The sequence below is a fragment of the Mytilus californianus genome, unplaced genomic scaffold (assembly GCF_021869535.1).
Source record: "Mytilus californianus isolate M0D057914Y unplaced genomic scaffold, xbMytCali1.0.p SCAF_18, whole genome shotgun sequence".
NCBI classification, from domain to species: Eukaryota; Metazoa; Mollusca; class Bivalvia; order Mytilida; family Mytilidae; genus Mytilus; species Mytilus californianus.
Genome location: NW_026262666.1, coordinates 6251898 through 6275578, shown reverse-complemented (window position 1 = coordinate 6275578; position 23681 = coordinate 6251898). Strand labels below are relative to the sequence as shown.

Here is a 23681-nt window from a genome sequence, read left to right as displayed (position 1 = left end):
TGTGCGTCCGTCCGTTCGGTCTTGTTAGCGCTCTCAAGTGTACAATTCTGGCCAGATATTTATAAAACTTATATCATAGGTTAATATCAGCAATGTCTTAGACAAGTTCGAAAATCATTGCCGATCATTCATTTTTAAAAGAGTTATGCCCCTTGGAAAACATTAATTATATGAAAAATTGCATTGCTAGCGCTCTAATTTGTACAAGAGAGGCGAAAGATACCAGAGGGACATTCAAACTCATAAGTCGAAAATAAACTGACAATGCCATGGCTAAAAACGAAAAAGACTAACAGACAAACAATAGTACATAAAACATAACATAAAAAAAACTAAAGACTGATCAACACGAATCTCACAAAAAACTTGGGTGAACTCAGGTGCTCCGGAAGGGTAAGCAAATCCTGCTCCACATGTGGCACCCGTCTTGTTGCTCATGTTAGTACAAACTCGGTGCTAAAGTTTATTCTGTGAGTCACATTCGAATAGATGGTGTAGAGCTATATGACCAACAAGAAACTAAAAAATAGCCAAATTCATCTAAGGTCAACTTTGCCTGAGGGACTTTGAACCTTATTTTCTTAATAATTTATCAACAAAAATGGTTTGTAAAAAATCATGTCAGTACCGAAACCATGTCTTCTGATCTGATAATACCTGGGGCATAAAAGTCCAACAGCAGTGGTGTCAACCTAGTGCTAGTAAATAAAAATAACATTATTAATTGTATGCGTATGATGGAAATACAAGCCCTGGAATATCGTATTAACTGGGAGATATATACTCCGTATGCAGGCGCTGCTGGAATGTTGCTTCATAGAAATGGAAGTTTACAATTTGGAAGCTGAAATCATCTCTTTTGTCGTGTAGTTTTGTGTTCAACCGATCTTAATCGTCAAGTTCTAGATGTAAGTCAAGATATGAGGCAGACTTAACAGTATCTGTTGTATCCTTTATCTCAAGTTCGATGGGATAGATGCGTTTAACATAGTCACCAAATTTTGAATTATTTAGTGAGAGAACATCATCTATATAGCGGAAAGTAAAGTTAAATGATACTGCTAACTTCTTTTCTTTCTTCCTAAGAAGATCCAGTATGAAGTCAGCCTCAAATGAATTAAGGAACAAATTGGAAAGAAGAGGGCACAGTTTGTTGTCATGGGAATGCCGATTGTTTGTTGAAAAACACGTCATCCAAACATAACAAATATGTTGTCAATCAAGAAATCAAGCATCTTGATAACTAGATATAAGAAGATGTGGTATGAGTGCCAATGAGACAACTCTCCATCCAAGTCAAAATTTATAAACGTAAACTATTATAGGTCAAAGTACGGTCTTCAACACGGAGCCTTGGCTCACCTCGAACAGTAAGCTATAAAGGGCCCCAAAAATTACTAGTGTAAAACCATTCAAACGGGAAAATCAACGGTTTAATCTTTATAAAAAACGAGAAACGAGAAACACTTATGAACCACATCAACAAACGACAACTACTGAACATCAGATTCAGTTTCAGAGAATATTTTGGTTGAATCATAGTGATTTTTCGAATCGAACTAGTTCAGATATATGAACACCATAAGATGGTGACAAGGGAATGTCACCATCTAAAAATGGATAATTAACAGTGAAAAATCATCTCTTTTATCGTACATTTTGGTATTAAGCTTCCCGTTAAAGATATAGATATCAAGATCCAGGAAAGGGCAGTGTTCATTGTTAGTATTAGCTTTATTTAAAGTCAGTTCAGCAGGATAAATCTCTTTATTGTACATAATGAAGTCGTTATTATTGAAAGCCAATATATCATCCAAATATCTAAAAGCGTTATCAAATTTTTGTATCAGATGTTGTTTTGATGGGTCTTTGCTGATTTTAGTCATACATCATAACTCGTCACAATACAGAAACAGGTCCGCACTAAGTGGTGCACAGTTAGTCCCCATTGAAATTCCGATAACTTGACGATATACAAAATCTCCATAGCGAACAAAAATGATATCTAGTAAAATTTCAAGTGCAGTCATCGTATCCAGGCAGGTCCAATTGACATAGTTATTTTGTTTGTTGTTACTAAAAAATGACCTAAAAGAGTTTGAACATATATATTTGCATTCTGACTTTATAAATGCCCATTTGATTAGGTATGTGAATTTTTTCTTAATGAGCATTATGTGGTATATAGGGTAGAAAAATCAAAACTTTGAACAGATCAGTAAGTTATACATTATGTTTGTTTGTGCATGTGACTTGTGTTGTCTGCTACAGAAAATAAAAAAAAATTATCGGGCAAAATTACACTTATGAATTTAATTAAACGAATAAACAAAACGGTCATTATCAAAACGGTTCCTTTTGCAGGTGTGAAAAAACTTTATGTACACACCTTCCCTTCCTCATATTAAAACAGATTCAATCTCTATTTAAACTGATTTGTTTCGTGGGGTTTTAGCGTTTTAATATCCATTACTCATTTTTACAACCCATCAATATCAGAAACAAAATACTATACATTGTTATAAATAAATAGACAACAAACAATATGGCTGTCACAGAAACATAGTTATCATTATAAAATGTTAATTGTTATACCAGCATTACATTTAGAATAATATTACTTATAATGTTGCAATTAAAATTACATTCACAACACTCTGCATGTGACTGAAACTTTCTTCATCAAGTGCGCCTAAGACCGAATTTTTATGAAAGGTTTATTGAAAAATAAATTTCAAAAGCCATTTTCAAAAGGACAGCAAGAGCTTCGAAGGCCAACTTTACCTACGGGAATTGCAACCTAAATCCTTGTGTGTAAAAACAAATGGTTTTACTTGGATTTTGTTCAAATAAAGAACTAAAAACACAATAAGAATTTTTCCTAGAGAGTATTTCTTTCAAATATGTTTATTTATCTCAGACCTGGATGGCAGGCGAGCGTAAGATATAACATTGACAGATTCACATATCATCTATCATAAACTTTGATTACCTACATTTATGTCGATAGAATCTCCGAATGTGTTACCTAGTTGGAAAAAAGAAAGAGAAGTTATTTTTTAGTTGTTGCAAATTCTAAAACATTATATGCCTCAAAGAATAATTTACAGTTTACTAAACGGGATCCGTAACAGTTGACAAATGAATTTCAAATTCCAATTACTACGGTCAGCTCTTTTGCGAGGCTTAAACATTATCAAATTTGTTACAATTTCCCTTAAAGTTTTACCAAGAAGCAGCGAGGGAGTAAATACCTTCCCAAATGAAAGAAAATTGAAAAAAGTCTGGGAACCAAGTAAATTTTTTAATCATGTCAATGTGCTTGGGTCAGGAACTTTTCTTATTCACTCGAATACTTGTAGAAGAAAGGCGAAGAATACCAAAGGAACATTCAAACTCATAAGTCGAAAATAAACTGACTACGCCATGACTAACAAAGAAAAAGACAAATAAACAAAAAACAGTACACAAAACACATCATAGAAAACCTTAGACTGAGCAACACGAACCCAAACAAAAACTTGGGGTGGTCTCAGGTTTCTCGTTTTTTATATAGATTAGACCGTTGGTTTTCCTATTTGAATGGTTTTACACTAGCCTTTATAGCTTGCTGTTTGGTGTGAACCAAGGCTCCGTGTTGAAGGCCGTACTTTGACCAATAATGGTTTACTTTTACAAATTGTGACTTGGATGGAGAGTTTGCACTCATACCACATCTTCTTATATCTATAAGTTTTAAAAAATCTATTGATTCATTTACAAACATTTAACAAATAAATTGAATATCAGTAACACTGCATAGCTTTAGAGTGGTTCTATTCGTAAGATATATTCTTTTTGTTGGAAAATTAATACAACAAGATATCTTTCTACATTGTTTTCGATATAAAAAAGATGATAAGATATTTAATGTCAATATAACTGTATTAAAATGTTATATATTTTTTTTAAAATTTTATATACAACCTTGTTGTTAAAATATTGATCAATATTGCATATGGTGTAGCATTCTTCTTTTTTCATTGATTATTAGAATCACATGATTCAGAAGGTATTTAAGTATATGGACGCTATGTGTCTATTTACAGACATATATTGACGGCCAATATTAAAAATCTTGCAAAATGCAATGTAAAATATATATTGACGGTCAATATTATAAATCTTGCAAAATATAAAAGTACACAGAAAGAAAACTGAAGACCATTTCCATAATACACTATTTGCATATGTAATATATAAATTAAGGACTTTCACTCAGTCAATACGTTATATATGGACCTGTTAGATTATATTGAACCTCGGACATCGTCCTCGGTCAATATAATCTGAACAGGTCCAGATATAACGTATTGACCTCGACAAAAGTCCATAATTGTGAAATATATTTTTGTTATATACGATGGATACAAAATTATCATAGGGTCACAGATTTTGTTTTTATTCAATAGTACATATTATAGTATTGGTAAAGAAAAAGGTCAGAAAGTAAAAGATTAACGGTTTTTACATTGAATAGGATCGACTGTGGTCCAAAATCACGTCAACTGATCACCTTTCTGATATTGTATTTGTCTATTCGTTACATCTTTCTCGATTTTTGGCAGAAATGACAGTTTTGAAAAAAAAAATACAGAATGTAAATAATGAAAAAATGAATATTTCTTCCCCTTCCAGATTATATCTAATATATTAAACACTTTTTGCATGTTAGCCTCGTAATTTTTTTATATTATTTATGGTACCCATGATAGTGTGCAGTTGGGATCATTAGACGCATATCAAAAACAGAATACTCCAAAAATTATAATGGCTAAAAGTTTGGTTTAATTTGACTAGAAGTTTAAGAGAAGAAGATTTTTGTAAAAGTTGGCCGCCGATGGACGCCAAGTGATGAGAACTGCTCATACTTGTACTTTTCCAAGGAGCGAGAAAGGAAGTCAGTGACCCTCTGATGATTGACATCATCCAAAAGGAAATTTATTTAAAAAAAAACATATCTATTTATTGGGAAAATCTTTTGACTTTATTTGTGAAAAGGTTTGTATTTAAAGATAAGTTTTCTAATAGTTCGCTTACGTTCTATACAAATGTTTCCCTTTTTTACCAATGTGTATTCAAAAATATAAATATTGTAGCAAAACATATAATGAATTGTTTCTTCAATTTTCAGTTGGAGTTAAACATGTCCCAATTGTATGCAAAATAATAAAAAAAAATATCTATGACATATCCAGTGTACTCTCCATTGACTTCAAGTCTGATTTATAACATGCAAGGAAATACATTGCATCAGTTAGTTTTGTAAGGTTCAACACTAATTGTTCATTTCTAACTGTAACTATGTTTTAATGTAAATTTTTAATGACATTTACTTATATTTGTGAGCTTTTCATTTTCGCAACTTTCTCGAGTAAAATATAAATAGTCACGAATGTGTCAAAATTGGATCTTCTTCATATGAAAAAAACGAACAAAGTTATAAAATATAAATCACCGTAAAATCGGCAAAAAAAAAAGCTTTACGCAAAACAAGTGTGCGCGACAATAAATTTGTTTACAGTGTTCTGACAACCAGTTGAAAAAGCAGATGTACCATTACCTGTATGGTTTAAAGTCTGTTTTGTTGCTCATTAATAGTTTAATTACTCTCATATTATTCTACTGAGACGCATTAAACAAAGGATATGCTTCTTTATCCGTACTACTAGTACTGTCTGCATTGTTGTTTGGAAATAGTTTTAATACTTTCTAATCAAGCAACTAACAAATGAGATGCTTCTGAATCTCTACACATCTATCTTGTTATCAAGTTATATTTTTTTTGTAATGTCATGTGATTTTTCTGACAAGCAATTACAAAAATACACACATCGTTATATCTTCGGTTATTAATGTCTGTCTTGTTTCTAGGAAGAGTTTAAATACTTCTATATGATTCTTCTGACAAGCACTTAACAAAGGACATGCTTCTTTATCTCTTTACTTACAACTTTCTGTCTTGTTATCGCGGAAACGTTTCACTTCTACCTAAGGATTTACTAAAAAAGCCCTTTACAAAGGATTTAATCTACTATCTGTACACTTTTTAAAGTTTGCCCTGTTGTTCAGGTATTGGTTTACTATTTCTATAAGATTTTTCTGACAAATCATAAACAAACGATGCTCTATTATCTTTACACTTATTAATGCCTGTCTTGTTATCCAGTAATATCCTAACTATTTCTGTTTGACTTTTCTGACAAGCAATACACAAAGAAAATGCTTTATCATCTTTATATTTATAAATGTCTGCTTTGTTATCCAGTAATAGCTTTACTATCTCTATATGATTATTCTGACAAGCAATATCCAAAGGAGGTGCTCCATCATCCATACACTTATTAATGTGTGCCTTTTTGTCCAGTAATACCTTTGCTGTCTCCTTATGATTCTGCTGACAAGCTACAAACAATGGAGATGCTCCACTATCATCACACGTAATAATGTCTACCTTGTTATTCAGTAATACCTTTACTTTCTCTATATGATTATTCTGATAAGTTACAAACAATGGAGATGCTCCACTATTATCACACGAATTAATGTCTGCTTTGTTATTCACTATCTTTATATCATTATCCTGACAAGCAATACACAAAGGAGATGCTCTATCATAACTACACGTATTGATGTCTGCCTTGTTATCCAGAAATACCCTTAACTATCTCTATATGATTTTTGTGACAAACAATATACAAAGAAGATGCTCATTTATCTCTACACTTATGAATGTCCTCCTTGTTTTCCAGTAATACCTGCGCTATCTCTAAATGATTTATGTAATTAGCAATATACAAAGGAGATGGTTCATTTTTCTGACTTGTTTTCAACAGGCAACAAACAAAGAATAAGATCCATCATGCAATTACAGTTATAAATGTCTTTCTGTTTATTAAGTCATAGTTTAAAATTTCTCACGCTCCTACATTTTGATACATGTATGCCTTTTTTTATTAATAGTTATACTATATCTTTTATCATTAATCTGACATTGATTAATGTATGCCATGTTGTATAGTAACATTTTTACCATTTCTTTATGCAGTAAACAACGGATATTCTCTATTTACTACACAATTATTGATTCAAGTCTGTTGTCCAGTTATACATTTGACAGTTCTATATATTGTCGATAACCAATATGAAAGGATATGCCGCAGTATCACTCTATACTAATGAGTATCTGCCTTGTTTTTTCAGTAATTACTTTGACTACTCAGATATGATTATTCCGACAAGTAATATTAAACGCACCATTTTCTTCTTTTCAATTTATGTTTTGTTGTCTAGTAATAGTTCAAGTACTTTTGAATAACTTTTTTTTTAAAAGCAACACAGATGTTTAGACATGATATATTATATTATATTATTGATTCAATTCATAATGAATGATTAGAAAATAATTTTGCACTAAACTATTAAATTAAATCCCATTTTTTATGACAGTGTCTACTAATCAACTAATGGAAAATAATTTTTTTTTCGTAATTAGATATTCCTGATATATATATACTGACCAAAGAAAGAAAACCAAATTTTTATATTACAACTAATGTTAATTGCGAATATAGATATTGAAATAACAAGATTGTCATCGAATTAATTTTAATTAGACTAAATCAATAGACCAAGAGCTTTTTGAAATCGCACTGGGATAATGCTTTAGGTAGGTTTGAAAGCATGTCTAGGATATCTTATTGACAGAATTACAAAAGTCAGTGTACTTGAATAAGGGATTTCGCTGAATGTTGACAGTAATTCAACCATCGTTCAACCTGAATCCGGTTGGATGAGTGACAGTCAAGTAGAGGTACTTTTCAGTTGTTATTACACGCTAATTTCAATCGAGATATATCTAGGTTCATCTTGAGCGTAGAAAATAAGTATATATGCACGACTATAGCCTTATAAAACAAAATTGTGTAACAATATGTTTTGATAAGCAACTTTGTTTATCACGTATTTTTGTATTTCTGTTACAGGAAATTTGTCAACTTGGTTTGATTAAGATTTACTATGACAATCAAGTTTAGTAGACTATTATTTTTCAATTAGCCAACGAAAATTTCTCTTTCGCCTTATTAATTATCCGTATTGTTCTTGATAATGTAGTTTACAAGTATGTCTCAGACTAATTTATTAACGATAAAAGCTAGAAACCAATAATTTGATTGTTAAGGAAAAAATAAATAAAAGTATGCTTTTCCTTCGTTGTTCAGAATATATGATTGTAATTTTGTTTTAGAAAATGAATTAGTATATAGCGAATACATGTGTATGTACTTATTCTCTGAATTTGAACATAAAACAACTGATTTTTCTTTTCTTTTGTTCAAGTACATGAATTAAATTGTATTTAAACTGCATATTTCGAAAAAACAAAAAACTACATGTAGATCTCCAACGAACATGAACAATATCATAAATAATTTTAAACAGGTTTTTCATTTTACAACGCATATTCAGTTTGTGATACCAGACGTATCATTCAATCAAGCAAGACTGTAGTCCTTCTTCTTTTTCGCGTAAAAAAGTTAAAAGAAATACAAAATATTGTATTTGATTTACATAGTTCTTGTATATCTGCAACACACGTATTTGATGATCCTACATGTAATATAAATGATACTTTGATAAAATTTGTATTCTTTCTACAGGTCATAGTGTTAGCAATTAGAATCTAGGTGAACACATGAATTCAAATGTTTAATCGAATCATGTAAACCATTGGGTTGAAATCTAACCACCGTTTATATCAACATCTTAAGTATCTGGCAACATATTGCAAGTTATTTATGTTCGATAGGTAAATTCTGTGTTTATCCTGGATGAATTTAGAATTTAATCATTTGGACTGGTTTGAACAAACGTAATGCAAAGTTGTTTACACAGTATGATTTAAATCAAGTATACATTTTACTAATTTGATAGACAATTAAATCCTGAACGTTATATACCGAAACTGACGTTTGAAAAACTCATTATCTGGATTTTTTTTTAAGACTGAAAAAAAAATCACTTAAATCTTGTCCACTTTAAAAAAAATGCCTGGCATATGACAGTTGCTATCCATTCGTTTGATGAATTTGGGCTTTCGATTTTGCCTTTTGATTGCGGACTTTCTGATTAGAATTTTCCTCGGAGTTCGGTATTTTTGTTATGTTACTTTCCCTGTTTTACAGCAATGAAAACTAATATAACAAAAATATTGAACTCCAAGGAAAATACAACACGGAAAGTCCTTTATAATACGGCAAAATCAAAAGCTAAAATATTTATCGAATGGAGAACAAGGACTTTAAAGAAAACGCTTAACATGTAATTTGAACGTATCTGGTCCGAGACCACAATTATTCCGTAGTGCATTTCTTATAGACAATAAATGAAAATTAAAAAAATCCCACCAGCGCTTTCGTAATAAAACTTTTACAGTTTGTTGTACTACTTTTGGGACAAATTATATCAAAATTATAGAAAACTTCATCGGCTGTAACTCAAAATAACTGGACAATTTTATGTTAAGGGGTCTTGAAATCTTTAGACAGCTTCCAAAGTGCTAATTTGTAACCTTTTTCAGCTGGACCAAATCACTACTTTACTTTGAAATTCATGACCCAATTTTTTTGACAGTGTAATTTCATCCCCTACTTGCTATTTGAGGCATGAAACATGGAGAAATAAATTTGGAAGGGGTATAAAAAAAATTGGCAAGTAACACACTGTCAACACTAGGGACTATATTCGTGGACAACGAAAATGGACAACGAAAATCAAAGGACGATAATTGTGGTCTCGGACCATCTGTTCGGTAGATTGCCCTGAGATTCTCGACTTGCGGAAAATAACCCAAGACAGCTGAATAAAGATGGTAAAAAGTTTGAGTTAACCCTAATAAATTTGAACATCATCTTTTCCTAGCTTGCTTACTGTTCCGTTTATTGTTTGTGTAAAAGAAGAGGCAAAAATATCAGAAAGGCATTCAAAATCATAACTGGAAAAAGAACTCATAACGCCTGGGTTAAAAAAGAAAAAGATAAATAGACAAACAGTAGTTCACAAAACACAACATAGTGATTTAAAGACTGAACAACACGAAAACTTGGAATGATCTGAGGTGCTTCGGAAGCGTGAGCGGATTCTGCTCCACATGTGGGACTCGTCATGTTGCTCATGTTGAAAAAACCCCGGTAATTTGTTTAATTCGGTAGGTCACATTCGGGAAAAGAGGACGGGATTTTATTTACGACATTAGTAACATATTCGCTTTTATCTTTGAAACGGATATTCCATAACGGCCAATTAGACCAACTCCGTAATACTTATGAAGGAAAGATTTTATCTTCGCCACTCGAAAATCTTGATTCAATAGCTTTTTTTGTGAGCAGAATCATGTAATAAAGAAATCATGGTAGAAAATATAAGTAGATATAAGAAGATGTGATTTGAGTGCCAATGACTCAACTTTCCATCCAAGTCACAATTTTTCTGGATATCATACCATCTGGGAGATATATACTTCGTATGCATGCTCTGCTGGAATGTTGCTACAGCGAAATGGAAAAATCACAATTGTGAAGCTGAAATCATCACTTTTGGTTTTTTTTCTCCAATTGACCCTCATTGTCAATTTCTAGATGTAAGTCAAGATATGAGGCAGACTTAAGGCAGAACATCGGTATATATTTCCTAAAATAGAATTTTCTTATACTTTGTCAAAATGAAGATTTTACTATGCTTTTTTTTAAATATAAAAAAAATTATAGGTCACCGTGCTATTTTTCAAGCTACAAGTCATTCAAAATTGCACAAATTTGCTTAGATTGTACATGAAAAAACCCATTTATGTGTATAAAAAGAAATCTATGAGATAGAATTTTGAAATGAAATATGGGAAGATAGGTTTTATAATATGTTTTAAGAAAATAAAAAGAAACAATGGAATCACCGAACTTGTTTTCTTGCTACAAGTAAAAAATAAAAATTCCCCTATCAGTCCAGTACAATTTGTTTACTAAACGAGTTATCTCCTCTTAAATGGCCAAGTTGACAAATTAATTCTAAAAAAACACAAATATTTGGTATTTGTTTAAACATTTTGATAATGTAACAAATCTCTACGTTTTCTTTACGAAAAATAAACAGTCTAACCAATAGATTGTAAATCTGTATTCAAATTTGCAGATTTGAACAAAGAACTAGACCAATTGTGTACTGCGTTTGTACAATCCAAGATGGCGGTTTACCATGAACCTACCTTAACTGTATCTGTTGTATTTTGCATCTCATGTTCGATTCAATTAATGCGTTCAATATAGTCACCAAATTTTGAACTATTAGGTAAGAGAACATCATCTATTTATTAAGACATTCGAATATGTAGTTATCATTATTTTTCATAAGATAAGATAAGGACCAGATTTAACTAAATTTTGTGTAATATTTCATTTTTGTTTCATTTAAGTTTAGGTAATGAAAAATTCAAATCGAGAAGTGCATACCCATGACGTCATATTAATTGTAGAATAATTTTAAAAGCTAATCTGCGCATTTTTCGATACAGATGTTTTCGTCACTTCTTGAATAATGATAGACTTGCAAATATAGAGCGCACACAACCTGATACTTTATCATACAGTATGTTTATTTGAATATCTTATTTCTTATAAATAGTTTATGTTACTTGGATATCACTGAAGATAAATGCGGATATAATGCAGTAAAATTTGAATTTCTTATGTTACTGCAATATTTTGACTGTAAAATATTCATAAATATTTTTAGAATTTCAAAGACATTAAAGTTTAATCTTTGGATAAACTCAACGATCGTTTTTCAGAAGAAAAAAAACCTTTTAATTTGTAATACCTCATTTAAAAGGAAAGGTGCCCTAAGAACTTTTGCTAATTCCAATAGGTTAGAATGTGAAATATGATTCTTTTTGAGATTATCCATGACAAGAAGCTGTATTTATTTGCTTATGCATATTGGTAAAGGGCATGCACATGTCACATGTATCGTATACAATTTATGAAAAGTGGAATAAAATGCATCTGAATGATAACTGTTTTCAAAGCATTCACATTTGTCTATGAAGAGATGACAAAAAGTGTTTTTTCTCCATTTTTGTCCGTAAAAGTTTAAAATATAAAAAAGAAGATGTGGTGTGATTGCCAATGAGACAACTCTCCACAAGAGACCAAATGACACAGAAATTAACAACTATAGGTCACCGTACGGCCTTCAACAATGAGCAAAGCCCATAATGCATAGTCAGCTATAAAAGGCCCCGAAATGACAATGTAAAACAATTCAAACGAAAAAACTAACGGCCTAATTTATGTACAAAAAATGAACGAAAAACAAATATGTAACACTGAAACAAACGACAACCACTGCATTACAAGCTCCTGACTTGGGACATACAGAATGTGGCGGGGTTAAACATCATCGAATGTTTTTTTGAAAAAACAGTTTATAAAGTGAACTCACTTTTACTCATATATGATAAGTCTATGACTTGTGGTCCATGATAGAGGGTTGCCTAATTAGCAATCATACCACATCTTCTTAATATCACATTTAAACAATTTCTATACCTAAATTCCGGTATGGATACTTAAATACGTACTGCAAAAGAGAGATCTCTCATAAAAAAAGTCCATGTAAAAAAGGAATGAAATACTAAAAAGTAAAATACCAAAAATACCGAACTCCGAGGAAAAATTCTAAACGGAAAGTCCTTTATCAAATGGCAACATCAACAGCTCAAACACATCAAACGAATGGATAACAACTGTCATATTCCTGACTTCTTATGCAGAAAAAAATGGATTAAATCTGGTTTTATAGCTAGCTAAACCTCTTACCTGTATGACAGTCGCATAAAATTCCATTATATTGACAACGATGTGTGAACAAAACAAACAGACATAATAGGTAAAAATGTAAAAAAAAAGGGGTACAGCATTTCAACATTGTGATATAATCTTAATAACTATAAAAACACACAATTGTGTAATAAAGAAACATAAAAAGGATTATATACAAAGCACATCAGCAACATTTAAAGACAATGATACAAAATATCACCATAGCACAATAACACAATGACTGGATGTATACGTACAGAGCCACGTCATATGTAACAAACAAACAAAACAAGGCATATAGAAAAAACACATTAGCAAAAATGAAAGACAAGAACACAAAAATGTTACCACAGTACAATAACACAATGACAGGATGCATAAGTACAGAGCCACTTCAAATGAATATCACTAAAACAGACTAAACAGTAAAAGTAATATTCATAAAGACAAATAAAAGAGTATTGTAACAAGTTATTAAGATAATAAACAACGTCAGTACCAAGAATCTATACTTCAAGACCATCATGTACAAAATATGTATTTTTTGTGAAGTTGATACGGAATATTTATCAACGTGGGCTTGGTACCTTCCGATGGACTTTTTTTTAGAAAAAGGACGATATGTCATTAACTTTCTACTCAGACACTGGTGACGTTTTACAAAGTCTAAGTAGCAGGTGCAAGCTCTTAAATACCGAGGTGGAGGAAATTGATAATTTCAAAATTAAAATCGTCTCGTTTGTCAGTTTCTGTTACTGAAATGACCGCGAATGTCAAATTCGAGGTATAAGTCTAAAAAGGAGACCGATGAAGCCGTGTCTGTTGTTTCTTTAATTTCTAGTAATCGGGAATATTTCAATAGAATACAATAAGAAAAAGATCGAGATTTAAAGTTATCCTGGAGTTCTTAAGAGTTTTCTAGAATCCACATATGATTAATACTACTACGCGAGTAAACAGTTTCACAGTATATCTGGCTAAATGTTTAGGACAACTGACAGATATGGTTTCATTTATCACAAAAGAATAAGTCTAAATTGTTATGCAAATACCATTGTTTAGCTACTATTAAAACAGGTTCAATCAGCCATTTTCTACATACCAAAATGTCTGTACCAAGTCAGGAATATGACAGTTGTTATCCATTTGATGTGTTTGAGCTTTTGATTTTGTCATTTGCTTAGAGACTTTCCGTTTAGAATGTCCCTCGGAGGTCGGTATTTTTGTTATTTTACTTTTTAATATTTCATTCGAACGCGTATACCACTCATCTTCTTTCGAGACAATCATTTTTTGATATATCATTAATATTATTATACCTTATATATATATATATAGACAATTATATTGGGTAACACGTTATCACGTGACATTGATTATTCAGTTAATTTTCATTTAATTAATGTTAATTGCAAGGATTAACGAAAAATACTTAAAATTTACACCAGCGGTGAATAACCATATTAATCACCGCCGAATAACCTTTTAAGTTTTTTTACTTGTACACGAGTTATTTCCCATAAATATGTAAAAAATAGGTTGAAGGCTTATATAGATCTTAATTGCTGACTGGCATGAAAAGGATAAGTGAGGTTTGGTGTAGGCTTATATACAATTATGGCCCATAAGAAGCACCCTCATTGAAATAACCTGCTCGTGTTGACAATTTTGAATATTCACCTTTCCTACAGGCCATAATTGTATACAAGCCTACACCTCATCTCACTTATTCTTTTTATGACGGTCAACCCAAATTTTATAATGATAACCAGTTTTAAGACAAACAAGCAGAATAATGAGTTAAAACTTTATACAATATCTATAAAACTTAGACATAATATATAACTGAGAAGGATGCGATATGATTGCTTATAATCCTGAATTTCGGGGATATAAAAAAATATTACAACAGATTAATCAAATTGCATGTGCTAATACTATCAACAAAAAATATATATGCATTATTTTGAATTATGATAGATTAATTACTTTATAACACGAAAAAGAAACATTAAAATGATTGATTATTATGAATAAATATATTTTATCTTATTATATCATGTTTCCTTACGTTCACAAAGTCTGCAACAACTTTAGCTTCCATCATCTGTTTTTCTGTCCATAGAAAAATCAAGATATGCCTAGAAAATCAGTTCACAAAATGATGAAAAAAAAATATTGAATCGTTGTGTTTATCCCCATGTTGATATAATGAGTTAATTAAATGAAATACCCTAAATCATTCAATAAAAGCAAATTTAACACAATGCATAAAACTTTACATATCACTGTATATTCTTATAAGCTACATCACCTTCTAGACATACTGTTCAAAACGCAATAAATATGTACTTGAAAATGTCTATTTAGAATGGCAGATTTTTTTGACAAAATCTGATAGTCGTTTAAAATGTTTATTGTATAGTCAAATACACAATCATTTTTGCAGTTTAAAATATATATTGACATTAGAACATTGTCATTGATAATCATGTACTACTCACGATTAATAAAAATCTTGCATTTACCTTTTTGATGAATGTTCTTATTTCTATTTGTCAGTTGTGTATGCTTATTTAATCTAAGACTGCTGTATTCGATATATTTCGGTTAGTGTAAACATATTTTATTAACTAAATTCAGGTTAAGTAATGTACACAAATTGGCATTTACATATTAATACAAGTGAATAATTAATAGGATCCAGAAACAAGCTGTTAGCTTATATTAATCCGTTTCCTATTTCGGGTCGGGGTGCTGAAACATTTTTGTCAATATAGCGACACTCTAAAAAACTGTCAAAAAAGATGGAGGTCTAGCTAGCATAAGGTTAAACATGTTTAACCCATTGGTTGATTAAGTCAACATGGTCAAGTATTTGGTTTTGTCAGGATTTACGGACTTCTCCTTTTTTAATTTACTTTGGAGTTCGGTATTTTTGTTACCTTGTTTTTAATTTGGCACTTTAATCTTAAGCGCAAAATATGACAACAGCAAAAACGTCCGAATTAACAGAATACCCCTATGAAGCTAGAATATTTAGCTATATTACTAGTTAAATCAGCCTCTGTTATCATAATTTGAAATTTTTCAACTTTCGAAAATAATACAGTGCACTCAACACTCTCACAAAAATCAATAAACCAAAAGTTTTTTTAAATGGTTGTTTAAAAAATCTGATATGCTATAACCCATTTAAAGAATATGTATGTTATAAACAAGGTTAATAGACTATAAACAATTACTTGAACAGTGATGGTATTATTAAAACTGTAAACACCTGATCACACCATGAGCGTATCGGCTGTTTATAGGTTTTCTTATTGGAATACAAAAATTGATTTTAATAGTAAAATTTGTCCTTTTCTAGATTTGGATGTTTCAATTTTGAACGACAAATCAAAAACAGGTCCGATTTTTTGTTCCGTATTATTTTTGTTTTCGTTTTGTGTACGACATTGTTTATTTAACATTCTTACTGTATGACTATTTCCCTACTCGTTCTTTTCGCTCATGTCCGAAGTGAGTTTCAGATTTCATTTCACTTAATCATTAAGAAATTGCCATAAATGAAGTCAGGGATCTCCTTGCAATAAACTGGTACAACATTCTTTTATAGGTACAAAGATTTCATTTAAGTGTTTGGCTAAACCTTGAGAATTTTTTTCAAGAAACGAGATATTACAACTTAATTTTCACGATCACGGTATATCTGAGTAGAGTACTTCGGTACTGACTATGATTCAGAACAAACCGTTCAACCAATTGTTGGTTTATAAATTTTTGAAATTATAAAGAAACTAAATTTTAACAACCTCCTTCCCCCCCCCCCCCCATTCATTTTGTACAAAAGGCCTGTAAATTTCGTTTAATAATGTTGTTATTGGTACTAATATTCATTATCTTTTTGGATTTGTCAAAACTAAACTTCATGTGAACTTGTAAACATTAATGACAACTCCTTGTCTTACAGCCCGTCGATTGAATTTTTTCTTATATTTTAGCAATGCACATAAAATATTATGACGTCTTCATACTAAATCAGTTTAGAGTGCACTGACTGATACTTTAGTCTGGCAGAACATAATTTATTTATTAGTTGTTATTGGTTTTGAAGGAGCACCCTGGTTTTTTGTCCAGTTTGTTCATCCTTTTGGTCCTTTTCGGTTTTTATCAGCTCTCAACATTTGTTTTGAATTTTCAAATAGTTTAGCCACGAACATCACTTATGAAAGATAACGTTACAATGACCATCTGGTGCAATAAAATGGATACTGTTAATGTCATTTCAGTAATAAGATCGGCACTCCAATATTCAAAATCAGGAGCCTTAAATTAAGTGGTTGTCGTTTGTTGCTCCATGTCATATTTTTGTCTGTCTGTTGATCTGTGATGAATCAGTTCCCTGTTATTTTAGTTTTGAATTCAGTATTTTTAATCAACACTATTGTGTTTATTCTGACTAGAGACCGTCACTGAGATGCTCGTTAGGAATTTTATGAAAAAACAAGGAGTTGCAGCGCTTTGAAATTATTTTCTTATTCTTAATGTTTTTAAAACTGACAATTAATTAATTTACCATGACGGAATGGTAAATAATTTTGAATGAAATGAAGGTGAGGGGTTCACATCAATTCGAAATAAAACCGAAATCAACCCAAATTAAGCGAGAGAGAAAAAACAAAACAAAAGCGTCATACAATTAGCCGCTCCTCAAAATAGGCATGTCAAATTTTTTTTATTACAAATTGTTACCAACCAAAAGCTCATAGATAATTTGATCATTAAAAAAGGAAAATCGAAGTCTTCACCGGGAAACCATCATTCTTTGTTGCTTGTCAAAAAATTATTCGACATTTTTTTTAAGAAAACCAATCAGAATAAACCATTTTTGACAGAAGTGCTTCTTACATAATTCTTTATGTGTAATTATAATTGGATGCGAATATCCAAAGAAACATGGCCTCTTTAACACATTGAACAATTCTATCAATTATTGGAAGTAAGACGAATGTTGAATATAGCCCTTATGTAAGATTTTAATCGGATTAAAACTTCAGCCGCCAACTTAGGTTAACTATGAATAAAAGTAAATGTAGAGTATACAAGGACTTTAAATGAGATAGCAATCATTTGACACGAAAACTTTAAGACTTCTAAATATCTTTACGTTGGGGAATTGATTAATCCCCCCGATTCCAGAAAGGTAATGAACAAATTAAACAGCGACTATTAAAAGGTTGCAATTTAGAGTTTTCTATATCCCTTTCGTGTACCTAGTCCTTGTGAGAAATTTGCGAGCCCTCCATGCAACAATTTTTGTTCACACCAAAACCCCACAAGAGAACATATATCAAGAAAGGTGAGAGAATTGGTTATAGGCAAGCTGATTTTGAGACATGTACATTCAGCCTAAGACCAAGCATTTTGAAATATAAAACTTTAAAATTAAGAACAAACCAATTTACTATTGCTACTTACCTGTGAGGACGCTTGCCGGTTTAACATTTTCGCCCTTTGTAATGTCTCTTGCTGTTTTAAATATTTTTTTCGCAGTAACGTCATTTGCGGATTTTATGTTCTCGTTCTTCGTAACGCCATTTTTTGGGTCATCGTCCTTTGTTACGGGGCTTGCTGGTGTAACTTTTTCGTTCTCCATCGATTCTATTTCTCGTTGTAAACTGACTGAAAGATAAAGAGTATTCCTGATAGATTTCTGATTTTCAAACTTTTTTGTCTGTTCAATTTACAATCATGGACTTTAATTTTAACATTATTTCAACTATTATCATTCATCATGGATGAAAGGAAATATGCTATGTACTGGTTATTATGTTTCGTAGGACATGACGTAAAGATGATATTATAACAGATCATTATCTTATAATTCGGACGCATGAAACCAAATATAGGCTGTGATAGCGTTTTAATGTTTAGTTTTACCACGGCAAAGAGATGACCTCACTTTCAATTAATTCTTTTGTACTAAATGGGAAGCATTTAAAATGTTTAAGTTTAAAAGAAGAAAAATGGAGTAAAAAGTATTTATATATAAATCAAATATAATGTCGTTTATCCCTTTATATCAAAAACACCATACGTCATTTGTCAACGGTGTCTCTATTTGAGGCTACAAATCATGCAGATAGAAAACAAAATTGATATTGCGGTAGACAAAATCAATTATATAATTCTAAGTTTCATATTTATTCTTCTTTCTTAATTGAAATAGTCTATATACAGGTAATTTTTTTTTCTGTCAGTAATTGTATGTTAATAGTCCAGATATTAATTATTGTACTTAGAATAAAAAAATTAGAATGAAAAGCCGATGTGTAAATGTTGCATGCAAGATGAATGCTATTACATGATATCAAAGTAGATGAAAGTTCATGTAAAGTATTGTCTGTTTTATTTAATAGATTATGAAAAACAAATTTTATATTTTCATAACTAACGTATTTTTTACTGAGACGTAAAATCACAAAAATACTGAACTCCGAGGAAAATTCAAAAAGGAAAATCCCTTATCAAATGGCAAAATCAAAAGCTCAAACACACCAAACGAATGGATAACAACGGTCATATTTCTGACTTGGTACAGGCAGTTTAATTTGGTTTAATTCTTAGTATAATCAATTTGCTTGTGTTAAAGGTTGGTAATGTTAAAGTTTGCGAATTGTTTTTTTTTTTTCATTTATTATACTCGTTTAAATATCATGATTCAATAAGTACATATCACCTAAACTGTGTCCGTTACGCTCATCAAGATGCATTTATCATATTTTATTTGGAGAACATTATTTATCATATCACATGTATAAAAACCTATGTCGACAATGTACTAAATCATGTTTTGATAAATAGTCAGAATTTCATTATTGCATTTATTTTGAATGGTATTAATTTTTTTTCTGTTAATTGTTATCTCGAATTTGTGTACAAAAATAAATACATATCCACCTCAGAAGTATTTGTTGGTTCAATAGCCAACAAAGTACTACTGCTTAGGGAAACATTATCTACAACTTGGTAACAGTGATACAATAAATTAGTTAATGATGTTGTTTAGTCCTAACATATCAAATAAAAAAATTGTCATCGATTATTGTTTACTGATAATTACCTAACTATTTAACTGTTTATAGAAAACGGGCATAAAGCTGGAATTCTATATATATAGACAATTGAATTTAGAATAGGAACTACTTTTACGGCTAAAACGGTGTTAATTTTCCTATAAAGTGTCATTACAAAAATAAGAATTGAAAGTTCAAATACTCTACTACTTTTTTTGCAAAAGTCAAATCATAGGGCTGTGCAGCTTATTTTTAATATGCATATGCCTTGAACGTCTAAGAATTAATACTTATACAAAATTCTGGATTATCCCTTCATTCACTTTGGGTCTACTTCATAATTCAATTTGGCCGTTACCTATGTGTATCTATACTTAGTCTGGTAAAGTTTCAAAGTTGTGACTCTATGAGATGAAACATAGAGATCAGATCTGGAAAACAAATGTAAATAAAACAAAATATCTATCAATATTATAGTTCTCCCCAAAAGAGGCATGGTTAGTGAATCAGCTGTATTTACAAAGTGCAACCTTATGACAATAACAACGGATCTTCAGTTTCACGCAACTTTCGAGTGCAACAGTCACGAATTATCATAGATAACTAAAACTTAAAAAAAAATAGAATTAAAATGATCAATATTGATGATAGAAAAAAATAATCAAAGATACCAGGATTTTTAAATCAGACGCAAGTTTCGTTGGCACGACACACATAAAATTATACATTGTTACAACTGTGTTTTAGAATTTTTGCATATACATTATACAGGATTTTTATTTACATAAATGTTTTGATAAAAAATAAAGTTAAAATTATAATCAACTTACCTTAGGTGTACTTCTGAGAATCTTTTTATATGATAAATTTGTGATTGCAAATGATTGCAGTGCAATTGAAAAGCAAAGTGGGTGTAATAAATTAATTGGCAGGAAGTGTTAAAACCTAATCAGATTAAGTTAAAGCGTTAAGCAACAACAAAGAATAACTATTGAATTCAATCTAAGTATAATTAGTTATACTTAGGAGTTTTGAATTTGTTGGAACCCGGCACTTGAACTAAAATGCAACGTAGAAAAATGTATCAGTCATGATTATTTAAACAAAACATTCAAATGCTATCTTCATTACTCCTTTAAAAAGTATTAATGTAAAAGACAATATATTAGATATCGTTTTTTTAAGCCTATGAATGAAGTTTTGACAGTCTAAAACGGTTTTCTTAAATACTACTATTTGTGTAAACGCATTCCAAAAAACCTTTTTAAACATAAAAATAAGTGGTGGTTGCTTTAAAAGCATAGTGTGTCTTCAAATACAAGTTAATTTGTGTTGTTTAAGTATGTCATTTAATTTTATTCAAACAATAGTCTCCATCAACAATGCCTGTGGGTAAAATATTTCGATTTAATAGAAATGTAATTAAAAAATGAACCAAACAAGCCATGTTGGTTGAACGGTATCACATGAAACTGAGAGTTGCATTTCCCTTTCTTAAACTTGATATATGTTCTTGCTCTTTAGGTAATATTTGTGCCTAGTTCGGGCGTTCCTATATTTTGTTATTTTAAGGTTACTAAAGGTAACACGATATTAAATGACGTTATTATACCTTACATATATTTCAAACAATTCTAGTGGGTAAAACGTTATTACGTGACATGGAATAATTCAGTTAATTTTCATTCAATTGCAAGGAAGGACAAATAACCCTAAAAATTTAGACCAGCTATGAATAACCCTATTATTCACCGGAGAATAACCTTTTGAGTTTCTTGATTTGTACACGAGTTATCTCCCATAAAAATGACGTCACAGACGTAAATAAACAAAATGGCAACGTTCATGTTGCAGGAAGCCTATCAAGTGACGAGGAAACTAAACCAAACAAGCGTTGGGGATTCAACTAGCGTCGACGATATCTCTTGTAAACGGCCCTTTTCAGGGCTATCTATATATTACAGAAAGAGTCTACCTTTGTTGTATGATACGCGAAGTGTCAATAGACAAAATAGTTTTCTAATGTTACTTCGCAAGTGTTTTGACAATCTGTTACAATATTTTATTTTTAATTGAAACTGTTCGTTCTGTATAATAAAACAGTTATGGTCCATTGAGTCGTTGATTATCCAAAATTGTGAACCCAAGTAAGAGTTATTCCCCTCGGGCTAAAGCCGTCGTGGAATAACCCTTACTCGGGTTGATAATTGTATATTACGTCATGAGTTATTGTTCCTATCGTTATTGAACAACGTCTATGGAACAAATCAATGCAGCAGGTTCCACATTATTTATGCCATGCGAAAAAACAATAGTTCGCTATACTTTGATCACTAAATCTTAGAATAATAAAATGACATTTTACTTTAACATGTTTAAGTGAACATGATTTCTCTTTCTTTTGAACAGATGCAAAGACAAATATTTGAAATCTTCGTCGACTTCATAACCTTATTCTCATTTTTTACAGATTTATATTCACTTTCAAATTTATTTTCTCTATCGAAAAATGAATATTTGAACTGTCTATTTATTGCCTGTTCCTATTTTTCATAATAGATTTGGAATTAATTTCTATTTTTATGATGCACACCGTTCCCTTTGAATTAATAGGAAATATACGACACATGCAAAGGAAAACAAAAAACCACAAAGACCATTTAGATCCCGTCTCATAGTTTGTTTTTCCTAGGTGCAATATTTAGTTTCCCCGAAATATTATTCCATAAGCTCGTTTATGTTACTGTTTGTAATAACTCTGATCAAATGTTATTGCAAATGAATTGTTTTGATTTTCTTGTTTTGCGTACATGATCAGTAATAGCAGTACATTATTATATATGCTGCCGTGCACATGCATATTTTTCCTGCAGAGCTCGCTCAGAGGGTCACAGAATTGACAAAGTTTGTAAAGAAATTTTTTATTTCAATAAATATGTATTATGTTTTATTGTGGTTCGGGGCCGATTGAGTTATTGTTTTTTTTTACTATGTTACACCAATATCAGTAAGGACACTCTTAAAGGGAGACAGAATACAAAATAACAGTTAAAAATCAATTCAAATATGTACCCAAGGAATCCACGGCAACGAAACATGTCATATAAGGTTCAATATTTAGACATGGAATAAATTCTATATAGAGTTTAATTGATTTGTAAAACACGGTTTCTCCAGAAGTGTAAAATGTTGATATCGGAGACCAAGAACAAATTAAAAAAAAAAACAGATAATATAGCAGAAATGGTGGAAGTTGAGTATTTTAACTCGTTACATTACCATAGCTACAATATACATGTGAATAATTGGCGTAACCTTTAAGACATGATCTTAGAGTATATGTTTAAAAACTATAACGTGTTATATAAATTGGATTGCACGGTAAATGTCAGGGTTAAGATAACGACTTAATTTGCTAGTTATATCAACTTGTTAACTCGTTATAACTTGATAGTTACGATACTGTTGTCAGGTCATTAAAGATTGCATATTTTGGCTTTAATATTGATTCACGTATAGGGTCTTTTCATCGGAAATAAACACATTTATTCTAAAACCAGTTGTTGGCATGATAAGGGTTATGTTTTTCATATATATTTGATGATGGTATAATACTAAACCCCTAACGGGAGGGATTGAACTTGATATTCATATGATGAAGACATAATCTTTCAATCAGTTTAATTGGGGT

General features: G+C 30.9%; 1 protein-coding gene across 1 annotated transcript in view; it reads right to left on the bottom strand.

The window, feature by feature from the left end:
* Nucleotides 1-6088: 6088 nt before the first annotated feature.
* LOC127726798 (uncharacterized) overlaps nt 6089-23681 on the bottom strand; it is an 86135-nt gene continuing 68542 nt past the window's right edge. Inside the window, exon 10 of the mRNA XM_052234251.1 lies at nt 6089-6703. Coding sequence (XP_052090211.1) covers nt 6089-6703 — 615 coding nt within the window. The remainder of the gene's footprint in view (nt 6704-23681) is intronic.